Source organism: Heptranchias perlo, chromosome 36 (genome assembly GCF_035084215.1).
Source record: "Heptranchias perlo isolate sHepPer1 chromosome 36, sHepPer1.hap1, whole genome shotgun sequence".
Taxonomy (NCBI): domain Eukaryota; kingdom Metazoa; phylum Chordata; class Chondrichthyes; order Hexanchiformes; family Hexanchidae; genus Heptranchias; species Heptranchias perlo.
In genome coordinates, this window is record NC_090360.1 from 8,764,384 (window position 1) to 8,786,921 (window position 22,538).

The following is a 22,538-nucleotide window of genomic DNA, read 5'->3' on the forward strand; positions in this document are numbered from 1 at the left end:
CTGTGACCCCTGGTTCTAGACTCCCCAGCCAGGGGAAACATCCTCCCTGCATCTACCCCTGTCGAGCCCTGTAAGGATTTTATATGTTTCAATGAGATCACCTCTCATTCTTCTAAACTCTAGAGAATACAGGCCCAGTCTACTCAATATCTCCTCATACGACAATCCCGCCATCCCAGGAATCAGTCTGGTGAACCTTCGTTGCACTCCCTCTATGGCAAGTGTATCCTTTCTTAGGTAAGGAGACCAAAATTGTACACAATACTCCAGGTACAGTCTCACCAAGGCCCTATATAATTGCAGTAAGACATCTTTATTCCTGTACTCTCATCCTCTTGTTATAAAGGCCAACATACCATTTGCTTTCCTAATTGCTTGCTGCACCTGCATGTTTGCTTTCAGTGACTCACGTACAAGGACACCCAGGTCCTTTTGAACATCAACATTTCCCAATCTCTCACCATTTAGAAAATACTTTGCATTTCTGTTTTTCCTACCAAAGTGGATAACATAACACTTTTCCACATTACAATCCATCTGCCTGTCTATATTCCCTTGAAGCCTCTTTGCATCCTCCTCACAACTCACATTCCCACCTAGTTCTGTGTCATCAGCAAACTTGGAAATATTACATTTGGTCCCCTCATCCAAATCATTGAAATAGATTGTGAATAGCTGGGGCCCAAGCACTGATCCACTAGTCACAGTCTGCCAACTTGAAAAAGACCCGTTTATTCCTACTCTCTGTTTTCTGTCTGTTAACCAATTATCAATCCATGCCAGTATATTACCCCCAATTCCATGTGCTCTAACTTTGATCACCAACCTCCTGTGTGGGACCTTATCGAGAGCCTTCTGAAAATCCAAATACATCACATCCACTGGCTCCCCCTTATCTATTCCGCTAGTTATATCCTCAAAGAACTCCAATAAGTTTGTCAAACATGATTTCCCTTTCATAAATCCATGTTGACTCTGCCAAATCCTATTATTATTCTCTAAGTGTCCTGTTATCACATCCTTTATAATAGATTCTAGCATTTTCCCTACTACTGATGTTAGGCTATGATCAGTTTATCTTTACTCTCCAATATTCAGGCATTCTATTGGGTGACTTGGGTTGTCATTGTGTGCACTGGATGCTGTAATCTCATACATTGCTTCTCTTGTCCTGTAGAAGATGGGCTCATACACACTCTATAGTGAGTTGAAGCCAACTGCAAACCATATATTTATTTATTTTACATAAACGTATGAACGAGAATAAAGTGTACAGTGAATTTCAATCTATTTCATAATGCAGAAAATAACAAAGTATGCCATACTATACATTAGCAGCTGATCTAATTTTACTGATTTAACAAATCCCCGAAATTAACTGGCACTAAAATATAGAAAAGGGAGTTCTCAGCCTCTGTCAGGGTTCTGTAGACTGACTTCCAACTAGAAACAGGAAGCTAAGGGCCAGACCTCCCACTTCCCCACAGAACTCTGCCTTGCAATTGGCCAGTCAAACTGCAAACTAAATCTGCAGCTACCCCCAACATGCTTTAATATTATATCCAATTTCCTTTCTGGAAAGTGTTAACGAATCGCATTGTCTCAAACTAATTGGGTATGTGTGAAACGTCATTCTGTACACAGGCTTCGAAATCAAAAATCCCAACATGTGACAATCCTTAATGTGCTTGAAAAGAAAGTTCTAAGTGGGGCATAAAGTGAATGGCAAGAATAGTTACCAAAACGTGGACTATGTATAATATAGCCTGGCATCAGGCCTCCGATTATCCATCATTTTGTTAGATTAGGCTATTCATGGCCAACCAACATCACGAAAACTATAAAATATGCATCTCAGAGCCAGGCAAACCAGCTGACGTGGCAGTAGCAGGTATTAGAACCACCCCTAGCACCACCAGGTGACTGAGGTGGGAAATCACCTGGGATTCCTACATCTGATCACAACCCAGCAAACCGCTGCAAAAAGGTCGTATGTATAATGGCAAATGAGGAGGAGGGGGGCAGGTTTGGTTGCGATGGCCCCCGATACGCCAATAGCCAGGTGACACTCATGGCCAAGACTCACACGTAGATAGTGGACACGGACACGGTAACAGAGGGTGAGTAGATCCTTAGTAACCATAAGTCACTCCCTGTCCCACAGAATTAGGAGATGGCAGAAGAAAAGTCATATTTTAGTTAGTGTCTTATTTGTTTTTGTACTGTACCTTTCCGCTGGTTACAAACCATTGGTCTTCCATCTTTCAGCTGGTCCTCTTCACCCTATGTGCTGTATCTTGATTTTTCAACCCCATTACATGATGGCTGAAGAGTCCATTTATTCTCAGCTAAATCTTCACAGAACTGCATTTACTTCTTTAAAAAAGTGACTTGGGGGTGTAACACAACTGATCTTAGCACAGGAGTGCGGTTTAGGAAAATTCAGATCTGGTGTTTGCATCTGCCAAGTCAGGACCGAACAGAGCTAGAGCGCCAACCTCTTCTGTTCCTGAGAGTGGGAGAAGCAGAAAGAATAGCGGGGGGGTGGGATTCCACATTGTGTTCTGCGTTGGAAATGTAAGAGAACACTGGGAGAAATGGGAGCTTATTTTGGAACATTGTTTTCAAGGGTTAGGGGGAAATGATTAAGCTAAAATTAATTCTGAAGACAGTCAAATAGTTTAGTTTAATCTAAATAGAAATCCCAGAGTCATCATCAGTGTCTTCAGTATGAATGTATTGTTATGATTCTCAAAAGACAGGGCTAGCATGTGTATCTGGTGTACTGGATTTTGCTGCCACCTAGTGGCAATCTTTACATCTTTTCATTACAGTACTGTCACCCAAAGTGGTAAGAAAGTGAGATTTTTCACATCTACAGTGGTTCATAGCAAAGACACATACACCTTAAATGTACAAGCTAACTTGGGCAATTAAAATCCCCCAATTCCTGACCTCCACTACCATTCACAGCTGCTGATTTTCTCCAAGGGTAAATACAATTCTAGGTGTGATACAGAACAGGTATCTACTAAATTAGGTTGCCCCAGCCACAGTACAGGAGGACTAACACAACTGTTCTTAGCACGGTTGGAGCAGCATGATGGAAATAAACAATTACTGAAGGCTTCTGTTCCTCACTGCTATACAATAACTCACTAGAAAGTGCACAGGTAGACGATGGGCGAGGAGAGGACCAGGAACAGCTGTCACATCACCAGTTGAATTGCTTCCTGTCTCACTGATCTTACCAGTGAAGAACAGTAATGGACCTGAGGTACCAGAGAGCTAACATCACTTTCAGGGGAGGATGGGGGAAATAATGTGCTATATTAGGAAAGAAAATATAGGTTACCTGCCTTGTAGTATCTTGGGCATTATTTAAAAAGAAGCATCCTTCCCACACTGTAGAAGTAATTGTAAACAATTTTACACCACCAAGTTATAGTCCAACAAATTTATTTTAAATTCCACAAGCTTTCAGAGGCTTCCTCCTTCGTCAGGTGAACAGTGTGGAAATCACCAGTCACCTGACGAAGGAGGAAGCCTCCGAAAGCTTGTGGAATTTAAAATAAATTTGTTGGACTATAACTTGGTGTTGTAAAATTGTTTACAATTGTCAACCCCAGTCCATCACCGGCATCTCCACATCACTGTAGAAGTAAGCACAGGTTCACAGAGACGATCACTGAAGACAAAGCCTTTCTAATGTCATACAAGTGTTCTTCAATGGAGAACACCACCTCTCCTGGGCTACTACGGTTAATTATTTTCCCCTGAGAAAGCAGACATTGCATTACTAATACCACAAGGAACCCAATATCTGTTTATAGGACATATCCTCAACTACTGCTGGGGCAGCTGAGCGGGTTCTTCACAAATTATACTTGCAATTGAAGAATGCAGACAGGGCCTACAAGACAGGAAATGAAAGCTTCTTCATTCATCATTGCTGGAGTCTGAGTGTCACTGGGGGAAGTAGATGCAAAAATATTTGTTCCCGTGAGGATTATAAAAGTTTCCATGCATGTCTCTCTGCAGCAATAGACATCACTCTGAAATTATCAAACCCATCGCTATCTGGATAAACAAGTCTCTACAGTGCTTTCCATTATTGAGGAACTCAACCACTCTGGTTTTTCCTATCTGGATAATTTTAGAGCCTGCATTAAACCATTTAAACTAATGAAATCCATTTACATAATCCCGATTGGAAAATCCACACAAAACACAGTAGCATCCAAGCTAATAAGCAGGGAGTTGTGCTGCAGTGATCACAAGTCCCAAAGTATTTGTTGAGAGCACCATTGTGCTCTAGTTAGTTTGGAAACACTCAAATTCAGAGTCTGGTCCAGTGACAGTCCCATCAGTTTTTTTCCCCTCCTGTACTGAAGATGCTGGGATAAAATTCCATATGCCAGGACCCGTCTGGTACTTGGCTCAAGTGCCCATTCGTCAAATTTAAACCTAGACAGCAAACGTCGTTGATCTATTGAACCTGGGATCACCAGATCTGAGCAATGTCCAGTCCTCGTCAGATCAGCAGCAAGAAACGTGGTTGATTTCATCCTCTTAAGTCAACTGCATCAAACCCACTGCTGGAAATCAGCTGAGCATAGAACAGGGATCAAACCTGAATGTTTCTGATCTGTATGTGCTGTACTACAACAAGGAGCACTTACCAATGGAGACCTGAGTGAAGCTCCCAGACTAATGGGCTTGAACTACCTGATAGACCACCGTGGAAAATAGAGGGCCTCAGTTCATGCACAGTAATGTAAGTCATGGATGTGTAACCTTTTGGATCAGGGGGCCACATTCAGTAAATGGACGACATAATTACATTAAAAATGTGAGCCCCCCCCCACCAAAAAACCAAATGAAAGCACCCTCCCCCAACCAAAACAAAAAAATTAAACTGCATACACTAGAAAATCCATCTCTCCCCATACACAAATCTCTCCTGCAGAAATTGGCTGGCCGCGTGACTTTGCCTCCACTGTCTATTCCTCCAATCCTATTGGACCATCTCAGTGTTTGTATCCACCATTACACCAGCTCCTACTCCAATAAAAGAATATTTGGTTCGAGCTTCTACCACCAGAGTCCAGGGACGTCATCTGCCTACCCAAAATAATCATGGCACTGGGAAAGCAAAGGATCAACTGCAACTGTCACAAAGACTTGGATCCAGTAGCCAAAATGTTGGTTCCATCATCAAACCAGAAACAGGTATAGTGTTCAGAACAGAAGCTGATAGTGAAAGACTGGGTGGTGAATGGTGTTGAACACCAGGCATTTACCTCTGGGACCTGGATTTAAATCCAGCCGAGACTTAAGACCACATAGTGCACAGGCTGTAGCATTCACAACCACCTTCAGCCAGAAGTGCCAAGTGGATGATCCTTCTCAGCATCCTCGAGAGGTCCCCACCTTCAGAAATGCCAGCCTTCGGCCAATTCGATTCACTCCATTCAATGTCAACAAAGGACTGAGAGCACTGGACCATAGCAAAGGCGACAGGTCTCGACAACATTCCGGCAGTAGTGCTGAAGACTTGTGCTCCAGAACTAGGCATGCCTCGAGTCAAGCTGTTCCAGTACAGCTGCAACACTGGCATCTACCAGACAATGTGGAAAACTACCCAAGATCCACAAAAAGGACAAATCCAACTCTGTCAATTACCATCCAGTCAGCCCACTCTCAATCATCAGCAAAGTGATGGAAAGAGGTGTCAACAGTGCTATTAAGTGGCACTTACTCATCAATAAGCTGGTGAGTAAGCTCAGTTTGGGTTCTGCCAGGTGAACCAACCAATGTGCAGATTGGGTTCAGTCAGGACCAATCGGCTTGACCTCATTACAGCCTTGCTCCAAGCATGGACAAAAGAGCTGAATTCCAGAGGTGAGGTCAGAGTGGCTGCATTTGACATCAAGCCAGCATTCAGGGTGTGGCACCAAGGAGCCCCAGTAAAACAGAAGTCAATGGGGATCAGAGGGTAATCTCTCCAGTGGCTGGAGTCATACCTGGCACAAACAAAGATGGTTGTGGTTGGTGGAGACCAATCATCTCAGCCACAGGACATTGTTGCAAGAGCTCCTTGGGGCAGTGTCCTAGGCCCAACTATCTTCAGCTGATTCATTAATGACCACCATCATTTCAGAAGTTCACCAATGATTGCAGTATTCAGCTACATTCACAATTCTTCAGATAATGAAGCAGTCCATGCCCGCAAGCAACAAGACTTGGACAACATCCAGGCTTGGGCTGGTAAGTGGCAAGTAACATTGGCTTCACACAAATACCAGCCGAGCCGAGCGGAGGGAGCGTCCGATAAAAGGCGGGATTTCAGAGCGCTGAGAACAGCTGAGAGGAGCCAAGCCGAGCGGAGGGAGCGTCCGATAAAAGGCGGGATTTCAGAGCGCTGAGAGGAGCCGAGCCGAGCGGAGGGAGCGTCCGATAAAAGGCGGGATTTCAGAGCGCTGAGAACAGCTGAGAGGAGCCGAGCCGAGCGGAGGGAGCGTCCGATAAAAGGCGGGATTTCAGAGCGCTGAGAACAGCTGAGAGGAGCCGAGCCGAGCGGAGGGAGCGTCCGATAAAAGGCGGGATTTCAGAGCGCTGAGAGGAGCCGAGCCGAGCGGAGGGAGCGTCCGATAAAAGGCGGGATTTCAGAGCGCTGAGAACAGCTGAGAGGAGCCGAGCCGAGCGGAGGGAGCGTCCGATAAAAGGCGGGATTTCAGAGCGTTGAGAGGAGCCGAGCCGAGCGGAGGGAGCGTCCGATAAAAGGCGGGATTTCAGAGCGCTGAGTGCAGCTGAGAGGAGCCGAGCCGAGCGGAGGGAGCGTCCGATAAAAGGCGGGATTTCAGAGCGCTGAGAGGAGCCGAGCCGAGCGGAGGGAGCGTCCGATAAAAGGCGGGATTTCAGAGCGCTGAGAACAGCTGAGAGGAGCCGAGCCGAGCGGAGGGAGCGTCCGATAAAAGGCGGGATTTCAGAGCGCTGAGAGGAGCCGAGCCGAGCGGAGGGAGCGTCCGATAAAAGGCGGGATTTCAGAGCGCTGAGAACAGCTGAGAGGAGCCGAGCCGAGCGGAGGGAGCGTCCGATAAAAGGCGGGATTTCAGAGCGCTGAGAGGAGCCGAGCGGAGCTGCGACCGAGTTCGAAGTGACGTCAGGAATCAGATCGGGACGCGACACAGGGGAGGCACCTGATTGGTGAGTAGGTTCAGGTGAGTATTTCTCCTTATCTACAGTAACTGAAGTAAAAGGAAAGGGAAGGTCTGCAGGTCTTATAAGAAGTAGCGTTTATTTTTTAGTGAATCAAGGTCCCCAGTGTAGTTAACATTCTCTAAATTGAGAACAATTTAAAGGAGTAAACTCCTTAAAGGGAGTGGTAAGTAGTTTTTCTTTCCTTTTTTTTCTCTTGACATTGTAGTTGTTCTTAAGCTAATTTAAGGGTTAAGTCATGGCAGGAGATCCCAGCGCCGTGTCATGTTCCTCTTGTGGGATGTGGGAATTCAGGGCTCCTTCCTGTATCCCTGATTCCTTCACCTGCGGGAAGTGTGTCCAGCTGCAGCTATTGTTTGACCGCTTGACGGCTCTGGAGCTGCGGATGGACTCACTTTGGAGCATCCGCGATGCTGAGAAAGTCGTGGATAGCACGTTCAGTGAGTTGGTCACACCGCAGATAAAAATTACTGAGGGAGATAGTGAATGGGTGACCAACAGACAGAGGAAGAGTAGGAAGGCAGTGCAGGGGTCCCCTGCGGTCATCTCCCTCCAAAACAGGTATACCGTTTTGGATACTGTTGGCGGAGATGGCTCACCAGGGGAAGGTGGCAGTGGCCAGGTTCATGGCACCGTGGCTGGCTCTGCTGCACAGGAGGGCAGGAAAAAGAGTGGCAGAGCTATAGTGATAGGGGACTCGATTGTAAGGGGAATAGACAGGCGTTTCTGCGGACGCAACCGAGACTCCAGGATGGTATGTTGCCTCCCTGGTGCAAGGGTCAAGGATGTCTCGGAGCGGCTGCAGGACATTCTGGAGGGGGAGGGTGAACAGCCAGTTGTCGTGGTGCATATAGGCACCAACGATATAGGTAAAAAACAGGATGAGGTCCTACAAGCTGAATTTAGGGAGTTAGGAGTTAAACTAAAGAGTAGGACCTCAAAGGTAGTAATCTCAGGATTGCTACCAGTGCCACGGGTTAGTCAGAGTAGGAATGACAGGATAGCTAAGATGAATACGTGGCTTGAGAGATGGTGCAAGCTGGAGGGATTCAAATTCCTGGGCCATTGGAACCGGTTCTGGGGGAGGTGGGACCAGTACAAATTGGACGGTCTGCATCTGGGCAGGACTGGAACCAATGTCCTAGGGGGAGTGTTTGCCAGTGCTGTTGGGGAGGGTTTAAACTAATGTGGCAGGGGGATGGGAACCGATGCAGGAAGTCAGTGGGAAATAAAGTGGTGACAGAAACAAAAGGCAGTAAGGGAGAGTGTACAGAACATGACCGGACAGATGGTCTGAGAAAGCAGGGCAAAGACCAAGGGAAGTCTAGATTAAACTGCATTTATTTCAATGCAAGAAGTCTGATGGGCAAGGCAGATGAACTCAGGGCATGGATGGGTACATGGGACTGGGATGTTATAGCTATTACTGAAACATGGCTAAGGGAGGGGCAGGACTGGCAGCTCAATGTTCCAGGGTACAGATGCTATAGGAAAGATAGAGCAGGAGGTAAGAGAGGAGGGGGAGTTGCGTTCTTGATTAGGGAGAACATCACGGCAGTAGTGAGAGGGGATATATCCGAGGGTTCGCCCACTGAGTCCATATGGGTAGAACTGAAAAATAAGAAGGGAGAGATCACTTTGATAGGATTGTACTACAGACCCCCAAATAGTCAACGGGAAATTGAGGAGCAAATATGTAAGGAGATTACAGACAGCTGCAAGAAAAATAGGGTGGTAATAGTAGGGGACTTTAACTTTCCCAACATTGACTGGGACAGCCATAGCATTAGGGGCTTGGATGGAGAGAAATTTGTTGAGTGTATTCAGGAGGAATTTCTCATTCAGTATGTGGATGGCCCGACTAGAGAGGGGGCAAAACTTGACCTCCTCTTGGGAAATAAGGAAGGGCAGGTGACAGAAGTGTTAGTGAGGGATCACTTTGGGACCAGTGATCATAATTCCATTAGTTTTAAGATAGCTATGGAGAAGGATAGGTCTGGCCCAAAAGTTAAAATTCTAAATTGGGGAAAGGCCAATTTTGATGGTATTAGACAGGAACTTTCAGAAGTTGATTGGGAGAGTATGTTGGCAGGCAAAGGGACGTCTGGTAAGTGGGAGGCTTTCAAAAGTGTGTTAACCAGGGTTCAGGGTAAGCACATTCCTTATAAAGTGAAGGGCAAGGCTGGTAGAAGTAGGGAACCTTGGATGACTCGGGAGATTGAGGCACTAGTCAAAAATAAGAAGGAGGCATATGACATGCATAGGCAGCTGGGATCAAGTGGATCCCTTGAAGAGTATAGAGATTGCCGGAGTAGAGTTAAGAGAGAAATCAGGAGGGCAAAAAGGGGATATGAGATTGCTTTGGCAGATCAGGCAAAGGTGAATCCAAAGAGCTTCTACAAATACATAAAGGGCAAAAGGGTAACTAGGGAGAGAGGAGGGCCTCTTAAGGATCAACAAGGTCATCTAAGTGCGGAACCACAAGAGATGGGTGAGATCCTGAATGAATATTTCACATCGGTATTTACGGTTGAGAAAGGCATGGATGTTAGGGAACTTGGGGAAATAAATAGTGATGTCTTGAGGAGTGTACATATTACAGAGAGGGAGGTGCTGGAAGTCTTAACGCGCATCAAGGTAGATAAATCTCCGGGACCTGATGAAATGTATCCCAGGACGTTATGGGAGGTTAGGGAGGAAATTGCGGGTCCCCAAGCAGAGATATTTGAATCATCCACCGCTACAGGTGAGGTGCCTGAAGATTGGAGGGTAGCAAATGTTGTGCCTTTGTTTAAGAAGGGCGGCAGGGAAAAGCCTGGGAACTACAGACCAGTGAGCCTGACATCTGTAGTGGGTAAGTTGTTAGAGGGTATTCTGAGGGACAGGATCTACAGGCATTTGGAGAGGCAGGGACTAATTAGGAACAGTCAGCATGGTTTTGTGAGAGGAAAATCATGTCTCACGAATTTGATTGAGTTTTTTGAAGGGGTAACCAAGAAGATAGATGAGGGCTGTGCAGTAGACGTGGTCTACATGGACTTCAGCAAAGCATTTGACAAGGTACCGCATGGTAGGTTGTTACATAAGGTTAAATCTCATGGGATCCAAGGTGAGGTAGCCAATTGGATACAAAATTGGCTTGACGACAGAAGACAGAGGGTGGTTGTCGAGGGTTGTTTTTCAAACTGGATGCCTGTGTCCAGCGGTGTGCCTCAGGGATCGGTGCTGGGTCCGCTGTTATTTGTTATTTATATTAATGATTTGGATGAGAATTTAGGAGGCATGGTTAGTAAGTTTGCAGATGACACCAAGATTGGTGGCATTGTGGACAGTGAAGAAGGTTATCTAGGATTGCAACGGGATCTTGATAAATTGGGCCAGTGGGCCGATGAATGGCAGATGGAGTTTAATTTAGATAAATGTGAGGTGATGCATTTTGGTAGATCGAATCGGGCCAGGACCTACTCCGTTAATGGTAGGGCGTTGGGGAGAGTTATAGAACAAAGAGATCTAGGAGTACAGATTCATAGCTCCTTGAAAGTGGAGTCACAGGTGGATAGGGTGGTGAAGAAGGCATTCAGCATGCTTGGTTTCATTGGTCAGAACATTGAATGCAGGAGTAGGGATGTCTTGTTGAAGTTGTACAGGGCATTGGTGAGGCCACACTTGGAGTACTGTGTACAGTTCTGGTCACCCTATTATAGAAAGGATATTATTAAACTAGAAAGAGTGCAGAAAAGATTTACTAGGATGCTACCGGGACTTGATGGTTTGACTTACAGGGAGAGGTTAGACAGACTGGGACTTTATTCCCTGGAGAGTAGGAGGTTAAGGGGTGATCTTATAGAAGTCTATAAAATAATGAGGGGCATAGATAAGGTCGATAGTCAAAATCTTTTCCCAAAGGTAGGGGAGTCTATAACGAGGGGGCACAGATTTAAGGTGAGAGGGGAGAGATACAAAAGGATCCAGAGGGGCAATTTTTTCACTCAAAGGGTGGTGAGTGTCTGGAACGAGCTGCCAGAGGCAGTAGTAGAGGCGGGTACAATTTTGTCTTTTAAAAAGCATTTGGACAGTTACATGGGGAAGATGGGTATCGAGGGATATGGGCCAAGTGCAGGCAATTGGGACTAGCTTAGTGGTATAAACTGGGCGACATGGACATGTTGGGCCAAAGGGCCTGTTTCCATGTTGTAACTTCTATGATTCTATGATTCTATCTCTAACAATAGTCTAACACCCCACTCCCCATGACATTCAATGGTATTACCATTGCTGAATCCCCCACCATCAACATCTGGGGAGGGGTGGGGGGATCACCATTGATCAAAAACTCAAGTGGACCAGCCACATAAATGCTGTGGCTACCAGAGCAGGTCAGAGGCTGGGTATTCAGCAGTGAGTGGGTCACCTCCTGACTCCCCGAAGCTTTTCCACCACCTACAAGTACAAATCAGGAGCGTGATGGAATACTCTCCACTTGTCTGCATGGGGGCAGCTGCAACACAAGCTCAACATCATCCAGGATAAAGCAGCCTGCTTCGCTGCCCCTCCATCACCTTAAATATCCACTCCCTCCACTACTGGCACACCATGGCTGCAGTATGTATTATCGACAGGATGCAACGCACTAAGACTTCTTCAATGGTAACTCCCAAACCAGAGATCTCCAACACCTAGGACATGGGCAGCAGGTGTATGGAAACACCATCACCTCTAAGTTTCCCCACAAGTCATACACCATCCTGACTTGGACATATATTGCCGTTCCTTCATAGTAGCTGGGTCAAAATCCTGAAATTCCCTATCCAACAACACTGTGGGAGTACCTTCACCACATCGACTATATCGGTTGAAGACTCACCATCTTCTCAAGGATAACCTGGATGGGCAATAAATGCTGCCCGTGCTAGTGACACCTATATCCCGGGCAATGAATTTTAAAATTCTGGAGAGAAACCTTCAAGAGACGGTCCCAAGGAGATTTGCAAGTTTGTGGCACTTTAGTTGAACTCAGCTGGGGGAATACAAGTGGTATAAAGCAATTAGGTGTTTAAAAAAAATACTACAGTGCAAAACAAGACTGGAACTGCAAGTAATTAAATTTTATTTAAGTTGTATAATTCCATTCACAAACAAATTAGGCCAGCTGTCCACAGTCAGCGATAGTAACCACCCTTTTGGGACGGCCCTCGTCGTTGCCCAACTTCTCCATCTTGGTCACGACATCATTCCCCTCTACCACCAAACCAAATACAACATGCTTCCCATCCAACCTACAAGGTTCAACAACAGACATTAGTAACCAACAAATGCTGTGGTGAATATTTGCAAAAGGAGAAAATACTAAGTCACCATATACTTACCAATCAGTTTTCTCACTGCAAATAAAAAACTGGGATCCATTCGTATCTGGCCCAGCATTGGCCATAGACAGGATACCTGCAATAGTAAGACGCCAAAAGGTAAACATTTCCGAAATGTGTTCAGCTTGATCTTCTGTATAACTCACACTTATATAGTGCCTTTAATGTAGTGAAATGTTAAAATGCACATCTAGGCCCAGGAGAAAGAACAGAGTCAGACACCAAGTGGTAGTTGAGAGATGACTGAAGGTTAGCGAGATAGGTTTGCAGGTAGATTTTGAAAGTGGGTAGAAATATAACAGGAGGATTTTGAAATCAATAAACCCAAGTAACAAACTCCTATTTTTCTCCCTTATTGATAGCACATAGGCCCAGATTTGTTCTTATAAGTACAGATTTAAATTCAACAATTGCTTTTGTTTGCTAATCAAAATTCAGGTTGATGAATATTTTTGCTTTTTACAATACTTGTGCTTCTCATGTAAACACCGAATAAATCCTCTCACTTCCTTCTCTCCAACACTCCCTTCATCTACCTCCTCTACTCTCACCACCTCAACCCTGAAAAGCACCAATACAAATATGCCAAGCATCTTATTTACCAGCTCCTGTGTGCTTCAGTTCAAAGTTCTCATCCTTAAACTTGTTACCGTAGATGGACTTTCCACCTGTGCCGTTGTTCGCTGTGAAGTCACCACCCTGTACAATTAAAAGTTGAACATGTCATTTGTCATCTACTGAAACAAGAACAGAGCTATTCCCAAAATAACATTGTCCTTTACCTGGCACATGAAGCTGGGAATGATTCTGTGGAATGTTGAGCCCTTGTAACCAAAACCCTTCTCACCTGTGCACAAGGCACGGAAGTTTTCTGCAACAAAGCAATTCAGAGTAAGACCACACATCTAAACAACTGAAACTTTCACCAACTCATCAGTCAGTTCATGGGACTTACCTGCAGTCTTTGGGACCAAATCAGCCCTGAGCTGAAAGAGACAAGCAGTACACAGCTTCAGTATATCCATCATGTACAATAATAAAAACACTGCAGCTTTACAGAGGTAATCACTATTCAAACATTGTATGAAGACTTTTAAAACCTAAAACACCTACACATGAACAAGTTTCATACAGACTAACTGTAAAAATTGACAGTATACAGGTCATTTTATCACATACCTGCTCAATAAGCATCCAGTGATTTTCAAACTGTGTGTGGGGAAATCCCTAACATACTCCCGGGTTCCTTGCAAATATCAACAGTCTGGGGAACCCTAATTTCAGAAAGACAGTGCCAGCTATCCAATGGAAACTAGTGGTATCATGGCAGGATTTTTTTTTTTATTAGTAAAAGGTGGGGTAAACTTCCACCTATACGCTAATGATACCTGGCTCGCCTTCTCCACCTAATGAACCATTGAAAGGTGACATTCAAGCACCCAAAGTCTCAGTTATATGAAACCCCTGCTGCTTCTACTTACCAACCTACCAAATTCTGTATAAAGACCATCAGTTCAATCATCAAGTGCTTCAGTCACATGGTAATTACAAATGAGATAGGACAGTCAATCCTAATTCTCCCATCCACAAAGACCCCAACAGACACCCCCCCCCCCCATTTCAGCATCTAGATCATTTCATTGGTGACTCCAGGCTTTTTGCATCCATGCTACTACACAGGAAAGGGTCCGGTTATTTCTTTGCAACTACTGTGCAAAGTAAATAGCTCCCTGGTTCACAGATTCTTTTCACACCACTTCCTGTATGGGAGAAGACAAAGAAAAAAAAACTTCCTGTATGGGAATGAACACTTTTCCTGCTATTTTCTGTTGGTCCACAATGTAGACACCACAAGACTGAACTCACATACTGCCATAAAATCACAAAAGCACAGTAAGTGAGGAACATGCGCACGCAGCAGCCTTCCACGATGAGTCCTAAAACAATGATGCAAAAAAAAAGCATTTAAAAAAACACACTAAAACAAGATACATGACTAATTGGCGGCTTTTGGAAAAATGAACCAGTGCACTGAACCTTCATAATTAATGACCAAAGTCAAAAAATGGGGGAAAAAAATTGAGCTATCTTTGGTAGGAAAAATAAAGAGGCCACATACTGCTTGATGTGGAGATGCCGGTGATGGACTGGGGTTGACAAATGTAAGGAATCTTACAACACCAGGTTATAGTCCAACAGTTTTATTTGAAAATCACAAGCTTTCGGAGGCTTTCTCCCTCGTCAGGTGAAGTGTTTGATTCCTTGAAGGTTACCGCATTTATAGTCAGAGAACAATGCCTGGTGATTACAGATAATCTTTCCAACCGCCCGTTGTCAAGGCAATCAAAGTGTTCAGACAGAGAGACATTACATACAGGACCACCGAATATACAAACGGCTAGAACAAAAGACAGAGAGAGAGAGAGAGAAACATCCGAAAGGAAGAGAGAGAGAATGACCCGTTGTATTAAAAACAGATAACTTTTTTTCGCTGGTGGGGTTACGTATAGCGTGACATGAACCCAAGATCCCGGTTGAGGCCGTCCTCATGGGTGTGGAACTTGGCTATCAATTTCTGCTTGACGATTTTGCGTTGTCGTGTGTCTCGAAGGCCGCCTTGGAGAACGCTTACCCGAAGATCGGTGGCTGAATGTCCTTGACTGCTGAAGTGTTCCCTGACTGGGAAGGAACCCTCCTGTCTGGCGATTGTTGCGCGGTGTCCGTTCATCCGTTGTCAGAGTGTCTGCATGGTCTCGCCAATGTACCATGACCTGATAATGAAGGGGTTTGATAGGGTAGGCAAAGAAAACATTTCCACTTGTTGGATAGGGGGGTCCAAAACTAGAGGTCAAAAATATAAGACAGTCGCTAATAAATCCAATAGGGAATTCAGGAAAAACTTTTTTTTTACCCAAAGTGGTAAGAATGTGGAATGTGCCACCACAAAGACTAGTTAAGGCAAATAGCATAGATGCATTTAAAGGGAAGCTAGATAGGCACGACGGAGAAGGGAATATGCTGATAGGGTTAGATGAAGTAGGGTGGGAAGAGGCTCTTGTGGAGCATAAACACTGGCATTGGCCAGTTGGGCTGAATGGCCCGTTTTTATTTTGGTTGAACCAGTGTTTTATAAAAGGTTCATCATGACTTCCTTGCTTTTGTACTCTATGCCTCTATTTATAAAGCCCAGGATCAAATGGCCTGTTTCTGTCGTGTAGACTGCATGCAGAACTGTTTTACAAGCTACAGGTCAAAGAACTGTTGGCCTTCAAATACGACAACAGAAGTCAAAATTCCAAATTCAAAAAGCCTAATTGCACAAAATTGAAGGTTCCCAAAGCTCTCCACTACTGGAGTCTTCTTGGTGTCATGTTTGAGCCTGTTGCAGAGTAATTGGTAAGAGATTGATTGCTATTAGTCAACAATTTCATCACCGTTGTATCATGCGACCACTGAGATGGTAGACGGTCAACTAGATGCGCCGGGGTCTTTTTTCGTCTAGCAAAAGTGACCGCCATCGCCGGTAAGATTTCCCCCATAGTTCATATGTTCACCATCAATTTGATGGATATATTCCACCGGATTTCGTAATGCCCGATATTATTTTCCCACACCCAGAGTTTTAGATCAATTGCATAAAAGTTGCTCACTCAAGTGGGAGCGCACATTCCACGTGATAAACTGGGGCCTGGTCCGAAGCGTCCAGGAACCGCAACTCACCTCCATTGTGATCCGGCCCAGGGGCTCGCCGTCCGCGGAAATCTCCATGTAAACCTGCGGCTTCTTCGCGGCCATCGCGCTGCGGCTTCTCAGCCCGGCGATAGCTGCGGGCCGCACTCTGTGCAGCCTCTCGGTGCCTTTGCAACACTGGGGAAAGTATCGGGCCACGCGCGGAAACATTGTATCAGCGGGCACCGCGCTGCACACTGCGCATGCGGCCGGCCGGCAGGGACCCTGAACCCCGAGCTGTCAATCACAGAGCGCGGCGGCGGCGGCGGGACCGCAAGCTGCAGAATCGCCTCCTGTTTCCGGCTCTTCGCACCGCCTGAGGCAGAATGCAAATCAAACTGCAGCTCTTGCAAATATATGTTTCACAGTATCGACCATTCGCATTTTAAAAAGCTAAACCGACTGGAGTGCATCCTGGATCGAAATAATAAAATTATAATTTGAACTTGTTATGGTTTTTCTTTGTGAAAAAAAACATCTAAACCTGTGCGGGAACGCAGGGGCTGGAGTGCATCCTGGACCGGGATCATAAAACTTTGATTTGACACTGGTTTTGGTTTTTCTTTGTTTTTTTCTGTACATAAACACACTCTAACTCCCCACTTATAAAAGGGGGACCTAAAATCACAAAAAAGGGACAAAAAAAGAAAAAAAAATCTAAACCTGTTTGATACACAATCCTGTGCGATAAACAGTTGCACAAGTTTAAACCAGTTCACGCTCTGTCTTGTTTTTTAAACTCTTGCAATCAATGAAAAGGGCAATCGGACGAGGTGCAAAAACGGGCGCCTCATTCGCTCCGAGCCCGGTTTTGCGCTACCAGCGTCGACCAATCTCACCCCCACCCACTTAACACAGACAGCAGCAGTGAGATCTCAAATCCTACTCACAGGGAAAATCGAGATTTTCTTAACTTAATTTCAGGAACTCAAAATGGAATCAGTGAATTTTGTCAGTTTGGTTGTTGGGATGGAGATGGAGCGCCCGCAGACAGTCGGTGTACACTGAATACTAAAGCTCATGTAAAGTCACACAGCAGTATAGTGCAGGCATCATTGGTATTCTGCTGGTCCATTTTAAATGGCAAACCATCCCTACGTTACAACATTGACTACATTTCAAAAGTACTTTGTTGGTTGTGAAGCACTTTGGCACATTGTGAAGTGGTGAAAGACACTATATAAATGCAAGTTCTTTCTCCTTTCTATTGTAGCCGATACTGTTACTCTACCATATTCAGAATGTACTTCAAGATACATTTATTTTCACAGATGTCAATATTTCTAGAAGCAGAAAAAAATAGTGAAATGTAGGCTGAATTGCATTGAACCTAAAATCCAGAGAATGACTTTTCACAGTTGCATTCACTTTTAGGACCACAAGCAATAAAGATGATTCAGAAAGTCTGATCCGATCATTGGAATTAAGAGATTTCATCTGCGGCCCATAATCGTAATATTTCATTCACGGAACAAACATATTCCCCTGGTTTAAAAAAGTATCAATGTGAAAGCACAAAGACCATGCAAAGTCAGGAACAATGAAGTCAATGTCCCGAACCTGCCAATATTGGTGTTAAAATGACTCAGTTATGTCACTTTGTGTTTCGATATTATATATGTCTGTGTTTAACACTGAGCTGCCAACACAGAGCGTTCCAGTTGTCGAATCGACAGGCTGCATATCTTGCACTAAAAACAAACATGCTTAAAACGAGCTGTTTCCACCATGCAGGTCGCTTGGGACAGTCTGCCTGTGCTTTAATGTTTTATATAGCTTAGTATCACACCAGAAGTATGTTCACCAACTGGATGATTGGGGGATGTATTCCCAACTCGAGTTATTTTTGCTGAGGAATATGGTGTTAAATTACACATTTGTTTATTGGTATCGTATGTTATTAACTGTAACAACTTGCACCTATAGAGCACTCTTAGTATAATAAAAAGTCCCAAGGCCTTCACATGGGACAGAAAAAAACACTGGACGGTAATCGAAGAGTTAGGATGGATGACCAAATGTAGGATTGAAAAGATAGGCTTTTGAGCAGATTTTAAAGGTTGGGAGAGAAGCAGCAAGACGTGGAGGTTTAGGAGGGAGCTCCAGAAAGTTGGATGAAGATGGCTGAAAACTCTGCTACCTGAAGAGAAGCTGCAAGAGGAAGGATGTAGAGGAGGCTGGAGTCAGAGAACCATACGGCATTGGTTGAGACATAGGGCTGAAGGAGGCTGCGGAGGGACAAAGCCACGGAGCAATTTGGACACGGAGGTGTGCACAGTGCACGGGTACAGGGAGGGGAAGGATACAGGGAGGGGAGCAGGATAAAGTTCTGGTTCATTGACGACTTAATGTCAAATAAGCAGTCTATCAACAGAGATGGTCGCGAAATCAACAAGATGGAGGAGAGATATAGCTGGATGTCTTCGGCAGACGTAAGGATGCTGAACCCATACCTGCAGATAATGGCTCCAAGAGGCAGCATGGAAACCAGAAACGAGGGGTGGACATTCCAGAGGTCACTGTCCGGGACTGAGGAGAAGCCATTGCTGGAGACAGTAGGCACAGAAGCAGATGAGGGTGGTTCCCAGAAATGGAACAGAGAGAGTCAGTGGAGAATGGAGCAGCTATGGAGAGGTAAAGGCAGAATAATGTGCCATGGTTGTAGTCATAGAAGTTATCACTGTGCCCAATGCGCTTTGCAAAAGGGAAAAGGAACGGAGTCCAGCAGGAGTTTAGGGAAAGAATTCCAGAATGCAGGGTTGCAATGGTTGAAGACTCCAGTGATGGAGTCCAGGGGTGGCGGGTGAAGAGAAGAAAAGATATACAGTAGGTCAGAGTCAGACACTAAACCTGTAGTGTGAATGCACCGTTCAAAGGTGCCGCTCAGACCCTGAATTTATATGGTGTCCATAGAATCCTGCTGCTTCTACTCACCAACCTTCCAAGTTCTGTACTAGGACTGTCATTAGTTCAATTGTTAAGTGCTTTAGTCACAAGATAATTCTGGATCGGAAGGTCTTTCAATCAATCCGAATTCACCCGTCGACAAAGACCCCAGTCCCTTTTCAGCATCGGATCGTTTCTTAAATGACTCCGACCCAATTTACAAACTACAGGGCAAAGAATTGTTGGTCTTCAAACAAAAGGAGTCAAAAATATCCAAATTGAAAAGCCAAAAATAAAGTTTGGTGCAACAATGATAGTGGCTGTTACTAGAATATTTACTACATTAAGTATTTGTAAAATATGCAAAGTATATCTTCACTCCATCAGCTTTGCGTCCACTTTGGATTTAATACTGGACACGGGGCTCTGAATGAACTCCAAAATCCAACAGTTCAGAGAAGTTAAAGACACAAATGCTGGAATACAGAACTCCAAATCTTATGGATAATAAAATCATTGAGAAATGACTGGTTCAACATGAGAAATAATGTGTCCGGATTGATCACCATCGCTGCTCAGATTTTCCCCAAAGTTCACATATCCACGAGCAACTGAATCCAGAAATATTCTATCTGATTTTGCAATGCGCAAGACATTATTTGCCTTCAGCCAGAGTTTTCAATAAAATAACAGATTAATTGCTTACGAGTTGTTCACTCCACTGAACCCATTTCCTTTCAAAGCGCAGGAGAGAAGTGACCATTTAAACCGGTCCGGGAGCCGGACAGGTCCAAAGTGTCCAGGAATCGCAACTCACCTCCATCGTGATCCGGCCCAGGGGCTCGCCGTCCGCAGAAATCTCCATGTAAACCTGTGGATTCTTCCCAGCCATCGTGCTGCAGCTTCTCAGCTCTGCGCTAATTACGAGCAGTATTTGGTTCAAAACTCTTGTAACAATGGCGAAAGTATCAGGCTGCGATTCTTCTGGTCGCTGCACCCAACCCGCCCTTTGTTTTTATTCGTTCATGGGATGTGGGAGTCGCTGGCAACGCTGGCATTTATTGCCCATCCCTAATTGCCCTTGAGAAGGTGGTGGTGAGCCGCCTTCTTGAACCACTGCAGTCCGTATGGTGAAGGTTCTCCCACAGTGCTGTTAGGAAGGAAGTTCCAGGATTTTGACCCAGGGATGATGAAGGAATGGCGATATATTTCGGTCGGGATGGTGTGTGACTTTGAGGGGAACGTGCAGGTGGTGTTGTTCCCATGTGCCTGCTGCTCTTGTCCTTCCAGGTGGTAGAGGTTGCGGGTTTGGGAGGTGCTGTTGAAGAAGCCTTGGCGAGTTGCTGCAGCGCATCCTGTGGATGGTACACAATGCAGCCACAGTGCGCCGGTGGTGAAGGGAGTGAATGTTTAGGGTGGTGGATGGGGTGCCAATCAAGCGGGCTGCTTTGTCCTGGATAGTGTCGAGCTTCTTGAGTGTTGTTGGAGCTGCACTCAACCAGGTAAGTGTAGAGTATTCCATCACACTCCTGACTTGTGCCTTGTAGATGGTGGAAAGGCTTTGGGGAGTCAGGAGGTGAGTCACTTGCCATTCCCATTGACTTCAATTTTACTCGGGCTCCTTGGTGCCACACTCGGTCAAATGCTGCCTTGATGTCGAGGGCAGTCACTCTCACTTCACCTCTGGAATTCAGCTCTTTTGTCCATGTTTGGACCAAGGCTGTAATGAGGTCTGGAGCCGAGTGGTCTTGGCGGAACCCAAACTGAGCATCGGTGAGCAGGTTATTGGTGAGTAAGTGCCTCTTGATAGCACTGTCGACGACACCTTCCATCACTTTGCTGATGATTGAGAGTAGGCTGATGGGGCGGTAATTGGCTGGATTGGATTTGTCTTGCTTTTTGTGGACAGGACATACTTGGACAATTTTCCACATTGTCGGGTAGATGCCAGTGTTGTAGCTGTACTGGAACAGTTTGGCTAGAGGCGCAGCTAGTTCAGGAGCACACGTCTTCAGCACTATAGCCGGGATGTTGTCGGGGCCCATAGCCTTTGCTGCATCCAGTGCACTCAGCCGTTCCTTGAGATCATGTGGAGTGAATCGAATTGGCTGAAGACTGGCTTCTGTAATGGTGGGGATATCGGGAGGAGGCCGAGATGGATCATCCACTCAGCACTTCTGGCTATAGATGGTTGCAAACACTTCAGCCTTGTCTTTTGCACTCGTGCTGGACTCTGCCATCATTGAGGATGGGGATGTTTACAGAGCCTTCTCCTCTCATTAATTGTCCACCACCATTCATGAATGGATGTGGCAGGACTGCAGAGCTTTGATCTGATCCGTTGGTTGTGGAATCGCTTAGCTCTGTCTGTAGCATGCATGTAGTCCTGAGTTGTAGCTTCACCAGGTTGGCACCTCATTTTTAGGTATGCCTGGTGCTGCTTCTGGCATGCTCTTATACACTCTTCATTGAACCAGGGTTGATCCCCTGGCTTGTTGGTAATGGTAGAGTGAGGAATATGCCGGGCCACGAGGTTACAGATTGTGCTGGAATACAATTCTGCTGCTGCTAATGACCCACAGTGCCTCATGGATGCCCAGTTTTGAACTGCTAGATCTGTCCTGAATCTATCCCATTTAGTGATGATGTGGAGATGCCGGTGATGGACTGGGGTTGACAATTGTAAACAATTTTACAACACCAAGTTATAGTCCAGCAATTTTATTTTAAATTCACGTGCTTTCGGAGATTTCCTCCTTCCTCAGGCAAATGTTTCAAGAGCTCCTTGAAGCCTACGCATTTATACATATAGAACAATACATGGTGTTTACAGACTGCCCCTGCAACTGCCCGTTGCCAAGGCAATCACCGTGTTCAGACAGAGAGGTGTCACCTGCAGAACCCCCGAATACACATTCAACAAAAAAACAAACAGGGAAAAAAAACAGAGAAAAAAAACAGAGAGAGGCAGAAACATCCGGAAGGCAGAGAGAGCCAGCAAATGACCCATTATATTAAAAACAGATAACATTTGTTCGCTGGTGGGGTAACGTGTAGCGTGACATGAACCCAAGATCCCGGTTGAGGCCGTCCTCATGGGTGCGGAACTTGGCTATCAATTTGTCCACGACGCCACACAACCCTGCCACGGTAACCTCTGCAAGACATGCCAGATCATCGACACAGATACCACCATCACACGAGAGGACACCACCCACCAGGTGCATGGTTCATACTCCTGTGACTCGGCCAACGTTGTCTACCTCATACGTTGCAGGAAAGGATGCCCCAGAGCATGGTACATTGGCGAGACCATGCAGACGCTGCGACAACGGA

General features: G+C 45.4%; 1 protein-coding gene across 2 annotated transcripts; it reads right to left on the reverse strand.

The window, feature by feature from the left end:
* Window positions 1-12,305: 12,305 nt before the first annotated feature.
* Window positions 12,306-20,109, reverse strand: LOC137304067 (peptidyl-prolyl cis-trans isomerase-like). 2 transcript variants are annotated; one of them, XM_067972502.1, is made up of 6 exons: window positions 20,020-20,109; window positions 13,543-13,573; window positions 13,370-13,458; window positions 13,190-13,286; window positions 12,588-12,663; window positions 12,306-12,497 (listed from the first exon to the last, which is right to left on the reverse strand). In XM_067972502.1, the coding sequence occupies exons 1-6, from the start codon at window positions 20,092-20,094 to the stop codon at window positions 12,362-12,364; spliced, it is 504 nt and encodes a 167-aa protein (XP_067828603.1). In that variant the 5' UTR covers window positions 20,095-20,109; the 3' UTR covers window positions 12,306-12,361. The 2 variants fall into 2 exon arrangements, with proteins under 2 accessions (XP_067828603.1, XP_067828602.1); XM_067972501.1 differs by lacking the exon at window positions 20,020-20,109 and adding an exon at window positions 16,308-16,559.
* Window positions 20,110-22,538: the final 2,429 nt, after the last annotated feature.